Here is a 9,730-nt window from a genome sequence, read left to right on the forward strand (position 1 = left end):
CTGCCCAAGTGGGAGATTGTAAGATTTCCTATTAGGTGGGCTAGCATAGTCAAAGATTTGTTTCCAAAACCGGTTTAGTGGTGTTGACTAAAGATGGAGTAAGCAGAAAGAATCCAATATTATTGGTAAGTGATCTCTATGGAGATATTGGATTCTATTAGCACACCTTAATGGTATGAAATATTTATTTCTATGTGTGGACCTAAGGTATTGTTTCCTTAATGGGGAGGAAACCCTAATTTTATTGCAGGGTTGGTCCCTACCCTCACCCCTATATATAGTTATCACTGACCCATTAAGTGAAGCTAACAATCAAAAGCATAAGGGAAAGAGGGTAGACCAGACCAACATTGATCGTGTTATACAAGGAACATACAAGAAGACATTGAGGAGTTCTTATTCTTCAACCATGGATTCAGGTATGCCTAAAACATATATTTTATAGTGTTTGTCGTGCATGCTTATCGATCTTCATGAATCGTTCCGTATATGTTTTCTATCATGCGTTACCTTCCTTATAAACAGTATTTCGAGTGGGGTTTCAATGACAACTTCTTTGAAACTACACTTTTCTTTTGCCGCATTAAATGGAGAGAAGCAGATATTTATTTAATGTTTATGATGCAAAGAGGGATCGATTTCGTTGTGATCAGTGCTAGTGGGGTGCGAGGATTGATGCTCTTTATTTTGTGGACTACAAAACTGGTGCATCCGACTCTTGGCTTGATTGGCATGGCTTTGTGTAGTTGGAGTTGAGCTATATACCTTCCTAATTACCTTCCTACTTGCTTTCTCTGTGTGAAAATAAAACAGAACCAGGTTTATTTTAAAGAGAAAATAAACTCCTTTTTGTGTAATCTTTCACTGTGAATTGAGTTCTTGAAGTTAGTGTTAACATGAGAAGGTTGATTTTTGTTTTCGTTTTTCCATTGAAAAACTGAAATGGGTACCATGAAGGTAAAGGAAAAAAGGCATACTGGTTTCGTTAATTAAATCAAAATCGCTAGGTTCGGAAGAGAGAATAGAGAGAATGGATGAGGAGAGATAGAGACCATGCCGGAGTTGCTTGATCCTGATGGAGGCCGGCCACCAGATAGATGTAAACAGCTGCTGCTCACTGATTTTTGGAAACCTGCTATCAACCATCGCCCCATGCCTGAGGGCGTAACCGATAGAGATGATGAGGTCTATCGTTTGGAGGGCACAGATGTGAGGGGAGAAAGACCTATCGGAGAGACTGAAGGTCGTAAATCATATGCTGCTGTGACGAAGAAAGTGCTGCCAGATGTGGAAGACCTTCCAGACCCCATTCGAGTAGGGCCTTTGACAAAGGTGGTGATACCTCAGGAGCCTATGAAGAAAAGCTTCAAACTTTTATGTTTGCCCTGATTGGAAGGGTCAATTTCAAGTACATTTCTATGGATGATATTCGCCGTGACTTGTCAAATACATGGAACTTGAAGGGGAAGGTTAACCTTGCTCCTCTAGGAAAGGGCTTCATTCTCTTTCGCTTTGAGAGGGATGGGGATATGTCATCGGTATGGAGGAGAGGACCTATCAAGGTTGGGAACCAGGTGATCAGGTGTCAGAGGTGGAGGCCAAAGTTCAGTATCCATGATAACTACACCCAAACTAAGCTGGTTTGGTTTCACTTTCTTGAACTCCTGATGGAGTATTGGCACGAAAAAATCATATTGACCATGGCTAAAGCCGCAGGGAGGCCTGTGGCACTGGATCGTAGAACCTTGAATGGATCTATGGGCAATTATGCCAGGGTTCTTGTTGAAGTAGAATTGGGCGGCTCCAGGGTAGAGGAGATCCAAGTAGAACATAAACGGCCTAGTACGGACACTATCTTTTGGTTCAAGTAGATTTTGACGTATGAGGACGATATCTCCCGCTGCACTCTGTGTAAGAAATTGGGTCATCTGGCTACTCAATGTAGAGGGAAGTGGGAGGAAAGAAGAGGCGCTGCCCATGAGACTGCTAGCATCGCCAGAGTTGAACATGAGAATGATAATCTCACCAGAGTTGGAAGAGAAGTGTTGGCTCCCAACGCTTGCAGCCCTAGCTGATTGAGGAGTCCAAGAATGGTAGGAGAATATTTCCCCCCTACGGTTATGGAAACTGCCAATGGGGATAAATCTTGCCATGTGGAGGGGGATCTTGTGATCTATTTATGCCAAGAGAATAATCCTAATTTTGGGACTATTCTCTCTAACAACTTGGGAGTTTCAAATTTAAATTTTGACCAGCAAAGGATGGACCAAGAACTGGTTATGGTGGATAACTCATTGGGTGAGGGTGAATACGGGTTGGACCATAACACATTGGTATTTGAAGAAGATTCCTTGGAATCTTTGGAAGGAAGCAACCAGGGAGAGAATATTCCTAATACTTTAAGGGCTGACGCTGAAAGAATGGAGGAGTCCCTAGCTACTCAGAACTTAAGGCCTCGTCGCAAAGTTTGGACGATCTCTTTGAGAAATTCAACACATCTATTTCTGAAAGTCATCATGAAGTCGGCAAAAGTTCTCGAGCTTCTACCCAACTGCATGGTACATGGCCTCCCGATATCAATTCGAATCAGCGCACACCTCCAATTCCCAATAAACTTTCACACCCAGGTTGGTTAAATTGGACTTCCTACGCTATAGCAGAGAGGAGATGAGTCAACTCATTACTAACTGGTCCTTGCGAACCCAATCACTATAAGCCAGATTAGGTTGAGGATCAGTAGTTCCTGCAGTAATAAGGGTGGAGGAAGGATAGGTCGAACTGCCATCAATAAAACCGATCAAGTCTTGACTTCGCAGCAAAGGGTATGTCTGTGTTTTCCAAAGGGGATAGTTTTCTGAAGTGAGTTTGAGTGAAGATAATGCTAAATATTGGGAGGAGCAGGGGATGAAGGGGAAGAGATAGCAGCAGAGGAGGAAGAAGACATGTTGGCATCAAGAATCTCTATGGTCGATTGATACCATGTAAAATAGATTTAAAATTGTATTTTCCTTACCCATATCGTTGGGTTTGGCTGTCTTTATATAACATTCAAATTTAAATTTGAAAATTACAGTTACAAAGAGATAAGCTCAAGCGGATTAGGAAGTTCCTACAAAAATGGGATTTACATTGACTAGGTCTACTAGTATTTTGAATTTGAATTTTGAATTTGACTTGCTAGAAACCGTTGTGCTTAACAAACCTTACAATAAAAAAAGTTCACAAGGCATAAAAAATGATGGGTTTTTTATCAGTTTCGATCCGGCTTTCATATCGGTGGATAATTCAATTGATTCGATTGGGTTTCAATTTCTACGGGTCTCAAAGAACCCCAAACTGAAGGGTTGGATTCCGTTCGAGCTGACCTGCTGGATTCAATCATTTCAGACTATTTCATAGAATCTCAAACCAAAACCAAATCAATCAATGATCGATCTGGCTGGGCTGAACCAATCTATTTGATCATTCCAACCGGACTGGAAATTGACACCCCAACAACAGCTTCAAGAATTTTATAGATTTAATTAAGGGAGGGGAGAGAGAGGTTTTGTGCCCAGGCCAGCTTACGCGTACCTTGGTTAACCAAAAAAAAAAAGAAGAGATTTTGTGCACAGTCATGCACCAAGCAAGACCATATACACAGCTGTCAAAGTGGGGTGAAGGGTTACACTATAAACCCTTATCCTTCATTCAACAATTGTATGCATAAACGGTTAGCTCTTTTTTTCTTTCTCGTCCTTCATGGGTACATTTCAGTTTTTCAGTGTTGAAACAAAATTAACTTTCTCATGTTAACACAGGCTTCAAGAACTCAATTCACAGTGAATGATTACAAAAATAGAAGTTCATTTCTCTTTATAATAAACCTGGTTCTGTTTTATTTTCACACAGAGAAAGTAAGTAGGAAGGTAGCTAATTAAACTCTAACTACACTTACCCATGCCAATGAAGCCAAGCTTCAGCTGCACCAGTATTGTAGTCCACAGAATAAAGAGCATCAATCCTCGCAGACCACCAGCACAGAGAACAACGAAGTCGATCTCTTGTTGCATCATAAATATCAAAATACACATCTGCATCTCTCCATTGAAAGTGGCAAAAGAAAAGTGTACTTCCCCAAATGTTGTCATTGAAACGCCAGTCGAAATACTCATTATGGGGAAGGTAATGGACACCCAAATCATCATCCCTTGATTTGCAATGGATCGTCAGTACATAACCTTCACCCTGTGCTTACTTATAATACTAGAACGATTCATCTTGCTTCTTCTCTAGGCTAATTTGGTTGTGATTCACAAACACAGGTCTCCTCCTCCTCCTCAATATAATATATATATGTACTTCGCTTCCACAGTATATATATATATATATAGGGTGAAATGACCACCTCATCCCCTTTTTGGTTGCATGTGTGCGTACTCTCATTGGCCTCAAGCTGGCCTAGGGTCACACAGCCTAACAACGATCCCCCTCTTGATAAGACTGCATTTATGAGGGTTACATGATAAGGAAAGTTGTTTAAACTCCCAAATCTGAACCGTCAATATGAGCAATAGATGAAAAGTCACACTCTAGTTACAACACATGTTACTTACTGAGAGAATGAAGGCAACACATGTTTACAATAAGAAAAAAGTGTCATCCCAACCTGCATGGCAAGTGTGCTAGGCACATGTCTGAAACAGGAAATTCCCCACCCTATGCACACATTCTCTCATTGGTCGTGTTGGTGTACATGTCACACAACCCAGCAATGATCCTTCAACCAATGGAATATTTCTCTTCGCCTTAATGTGGAGCTAGAAGGCCAAATTTTTTTCTATATAAATGTTGTTCAGTGATAGTTGTTGGGGGTTCTAGAGACTAGAACACCAAAAGAATATACCCTCATAGTGATAGAACATGATAAATGAAAGTAATGGAACAACAAACATACCTATTGCATGAAGATCGGTCCTTTAAATGTCAGATGAAAAGTCCCTCATTGGCAACTGAGAGGAACTACACAGTGGAGTCCCTTCGCTAAGGTCTTCTGCAGTTTTTCACCTTTGGAATTCTCTCTCATATGTATCAACTCTTGTGCGGGAGTTAATGCTTCCAATAATGAAAGGTAAGTGATGGCTACAGGGACTAATAGCCTCTATTTATAATAGAGCCCTAACCATAATCCATTTCCACAACGGATTAGGCTAGGAATATCCCAGTTGGAGTGGGCCAAAATAGCCTGGCCCAGTAGACCATTATGTATCAGTTAAGCCCACAAGCCAACAATCTCCCACCTAGGCTACAATGATACATATATCTCTTTACTGGTATTGGCTATAATCCCCAAAACGAAAATACCACTAAAATATCTTTGATATAGTTAAAAAACCTATTATATCGAACAATAATATAAAATGTGCCTCAATTTATGGCTAACAACTATCCATCATTACAAATATGACTGGGTAATGTCTCCTCTACTCCATAGACCAAGGAATGAGGCATTGCCCAAGTTGGTGTCTGTATCGAAGTTTGGTATGCCCATAAGACAATTTATTAGCCCAGTTTTTCTGAGTTTTTGTCATCTTTTGGAGGAACACCTTAATGTTCTAGTTGGCTGCCACTACCACCCCATTGGGTATGTGGTCAGCAAGTGGTGGATCTATGCCTCTTGATGCCGAGCTTTATGCAAATCTTATCGGTTCTATCCTAGAATTGAGAACCTTGGTCTGATATTAGTTCTTGTGACACCCTGTAATGGCAGATGATATTTTCTTGGATAAACTTTACCACATTAGTTGCATAAGAATTAAGTATGATTGTGCTCCTACCCATTTGATGAAATAATCAATTGTTACCAAGATGAATTCGTGGCCACTGGAAGCTTTGGGGTTAATTTACCCTGTAACCTTAATGCCCCAAATGGAGAAGGGCCAGGAAGAATTGAGTGAATGCAACTCTGTCGACAAAATGTATATGGCACTCGCAAAGATCTTACACTTGTGACTTTTCGTGACAAAGTCCACACAATCTGATCCCATTGTATTCCAATAATACCACAATCTAGGAATCCTCTTTGCTAACATTTTTGTATTCATGTGTGGCTATAACACCCCCAAATTAACGCCCCCAAATCTAAGTGAGATATGGATGCAGGCCCTCGCGGGCCACCATTTAATAACAGTATAAAAATGATTGATCAACTTTGAAACCTCAAAACTTTGGTCAAATAATCATGGGCCCTCCTTTACTATTCATAGGACCCACCACGCTTTCGATACCCACTTTGATCAATTTCATCAAATATACATAAAATCTATCAAACTCAAATATACAAATCAAATCTCCATAAATCAAATCATGCACATCATGTACCCTGTGTACCAAATACAATAAAACATGTTTAATCCTCCAAAAATACATTTCCTCAATTCTCCTAAATTGACCTTTCCTCTGTGCGAAGCCACACCTGATCTATGAGAAATGAAACTGTAGTGGGGTGAGCTAAAGGGAATTATGTTAGCAAGATGGAACATGGCATAATCACACTTAGTACAATAATACATTATTTATATAATCATACTTTTTTTATACATGCATAAAAACATCTTTCATAACATGTTAAAATCTCTTGTTCATATCACCTCACTAGGTAGTTTATTGACCTGTCTCAACTCCTCTCTCTTATCTTGCTCTTAAGCTCAATGGATCTGGGTAGTATCTTGATTTAGGATCTCACCTCCACGTTTCTTGGAGGACATAAAACTATGTTTAAAACCTCTTTCATAAACTGTGTTTCAAAACTGCTTTTCATGTATGAAAATACATACAAACATACTATAGAGAATCTCATGTATATCAGATGAATCATGGCATAGTCCACTTACACTGGGTACAATTACATTTACACAAACCTTCCCTAACCATTGCTTCCTCATCCCACTTCCTGGCTCTCGGTCTCTTTGCCATCTCCTTTTCATAGCTCCCTCTAACTTTTGTTTTTTGTTTTGTTTTTTTCTTTTTTTTTTCATTTTTTTCTTTCCCTTCTTTCTTATAGATCTTTCTTTTCCTCCGTTTGCATTTCAATTAATGCATAACTAGTAGGTTAAATTTTTATGTAACTAAACGTCTTTTATTTAATTAAACCCTACCTTCATTCTCTTTCTTCTTGCATACTACCTCTTCCTCCTAAATTTTATCTTTCGTTAATATATTGTTATTATTATTATTATTATTATTATTACATTATTATTATTATTCTATTATTACTACTGTTATTATTATTGTAATCATTATTATTAGTAGTAGTATTTATTTTTTCTAAAACATAGAGGGTCCTCTTTTTACTCAACCCTCTCTCTCTCTCTCTCACTCACTCACTCACACACACACACACACACACACACACAAAACTTTACCTCATGGGGTAATTACATAGGAGAATTTTGGGGTGGGATATTACAGTGGCCCACATAGGCCTTGATGTATTTTTTACATGATTGTTCTTGCTTGTTCCTCATCAGCACATACCTGTTGTATTCCATCATAGGACCTTTTGTACAATATGCTATCTTGTATGTTGAATTGGGCGGCATACTTCCTTAGGAACTTTTTCAACCCTTTTGTGGTTTCGATTGAGTATTTTCCATTAATGAAATCAGTTATGTGAGAATACTATGTTCTTCCGTCAGAAGTGATGAGATTCACCATATTCGGATGTATAGGTCCATCTCTCCTTTCCTCCATGAATGGTCAGATTCTGGCCATAAGATTGCATTCTACCATGGAAGCTAAAGTTGCAAGGTCATCCACAAACATGTTGTTATCTTTCAGGAAGTATGCGAAAGAGATCTAGACAAAATGCTTGGATATTTCTTCCAAATATTCTTGGTATGGCTTCAATTTTTCATCTCTAGTCTTCTTTTTTCCTTTTTTTCTTTCATTTTTTTTTCTTTTTTATTTTTTGCTAAAATTCAGCAAGAGAATAATATTAATAGTGAGGAAATAGAAAGAAATACAATACAGAGCAACCATTGGATCAATATTCCACCTTCGACATTGCCATCAACAGAGATAAAGATCCAACCAAAAGAAAATTACAACAGAAACTTACATAAACAGATACCTTGGTCTCCCATCTTTTGTAGCATGAGCAACCAAATGATCAGCAATGGCCCACCCTTTGATGGACTTTTGGGTTAAATAGGTGATGTCAAATTCAGACAGTAGTAATAGCCACTAAGCCATTCTTCCTGTCAAAGCTGATTTCTTGAAGAGATACTTGATTTGATTCATGCTCGAGATTAGTTGGACTAGGTACGCCACCATATAGTGTCTCAGCCTTCTAGTTTCCCATATTAGTGCCATGCAGGTCTTCTCAGGGGCTATCTATCGAGTTTTGTACTTTAGAAACTTCTTGCTCAAGTAGAATGCTTCCTCATCTCTCTTGTCTTTATCTTTCTTGGCCAGTAATGATCCCACAGAATATTCTCCCACTGACAAGTATAACAAAAGTGGTTCTCCAGGGGTTGGTGGCATTAGGACGGGTGGATTTACCAGATATCCCATGATTTATCAAATGCTTGTGACATTATGGATTCCATTCCTTTGATCTTTCTTCAGTTGCTTGAAGATTGGTTCATATAATGTAGTCTATTGACCTATGAACTGACTAGTATACTGAAAGTTCCCGAGGAACCGTCGTATTTCCTTCTCTGTTTGGGGTGTAGGAATGTTTTGAATTGCCTTGATTATAATGGTGTCAACTTCAATGCCTCTATCATTCACCAGAAATCCCAGCAATTTTTATGTTGTTGTGTCGAACACACACTTCTGAGGGTTCAACCTCAATTGATACTTCTTAATCCTTTCGAAGAACTTGCTATATGCCATTGTTGGTTTGCTGACTTTACTATCATGTTATCTATATAGACTTTCACTGCTTTGTGAATCACATCATGCCGGATCGTTATAGTTGCCTTTCGATATACGGCTCTGGCATCTTTCAGCCCAAACGGCATCACCTTTTTAGCATTATATTCCCCATGGAGTGGTGAAGGTTATCTTCTCCATGTCCTTTGGGTGCACGCTCAACTAATTATATCATGAGAATCTCTCCATAAATGATAACAAGGCATGCCCTGATATGTTATCTACCAATACATCATTATGAGGCAAAGGGAAGTCATCTTTTGGGCTGACTTTGTTGAGATCCCTGGAATCAACAAACATTTGCACCCTTCCATCTTTAAATTTTTTTTTTTTTTGGACTGAGACAATATGGGCCAATCATTTAGGGTATTCAACCACCTATAGGAAGCCAATGTACCATTGCTTCACAACTTCTTCCCTAACCTTCTCACTTCATTACAGATGCATTCTTCTTGGCTTTAACTTAACAGTCCTTGCATCAGATTAGACTAGAAGATGATGTTGTATAATATCGTGATCAATCCCAGGCATATATTCATAGGTACAAGAGAAAACTTCTATGAACTCTTTGAGGAGACTAACCATCTGTGTTGTGTCTTCATTATCCAAAGGATCATACTTTGGGTGCATATCACTGCTAGTTGGGTCCCTTGGAATCAGTTACATTCTAACCGGGTCTTATGTCTCCAAAGAGAGACAATTTTAAAGAGATGAAGGGGATGACACTGGTCTCAGGCCAGTCAATCGGTTACATTGACGAGTTCACATAGATAGCGGAAAATCTTTCGAACGTGAAAGTGTGCCTAACCCATAA

At 39.1% G+C, this 9,730-nt stretch overlaps 1 protein-coding gene across 1 annotated transcript in view; it reads right to left on the reverse strand.

The window, feature by feature from the left end:
- LOC122067000 (S-protein homolog 5-like) overlaps positions 1-6,954 on the reverse strand; it is a 12,198-nt gene extending 5,244 nt beyond the window's left edge. The window contains exons 1-2 of the mRNA XM_042630842.1: positions 6,910-6,954; positions 3,938-4,227 (exon numbers count right to left, since the gene is read on the reverse strand). Coding sequence (XP_042486776.1) covers positions 3,938-4,227; positions 6,910-6,954 — 335 coding nt within the window. The remainder of the gene's footprint in view (positions 1-3,937; positions 4,228-6,909) is intronic.
- Positions 6,955-9,730: the final 2,776 nt, after the last annotated feature.

This window comes from Macadamia integrifolia, unplaced genomic scaffold, assembly GCF_013358625.1.
Source record: "Macadamia integrifolia cultivar HAES 741 unplaced genomic scaffold, SCU_Mint_v3 scaffold2659, whole genome shotgun sequence".
Taxonomy (NCBI): Eukaryota; Viridiplantae; Streptophyta; class Magnoliopsida; order Proteales; family Proteaceae; genus Macadamia; species Macadamia integrifolia.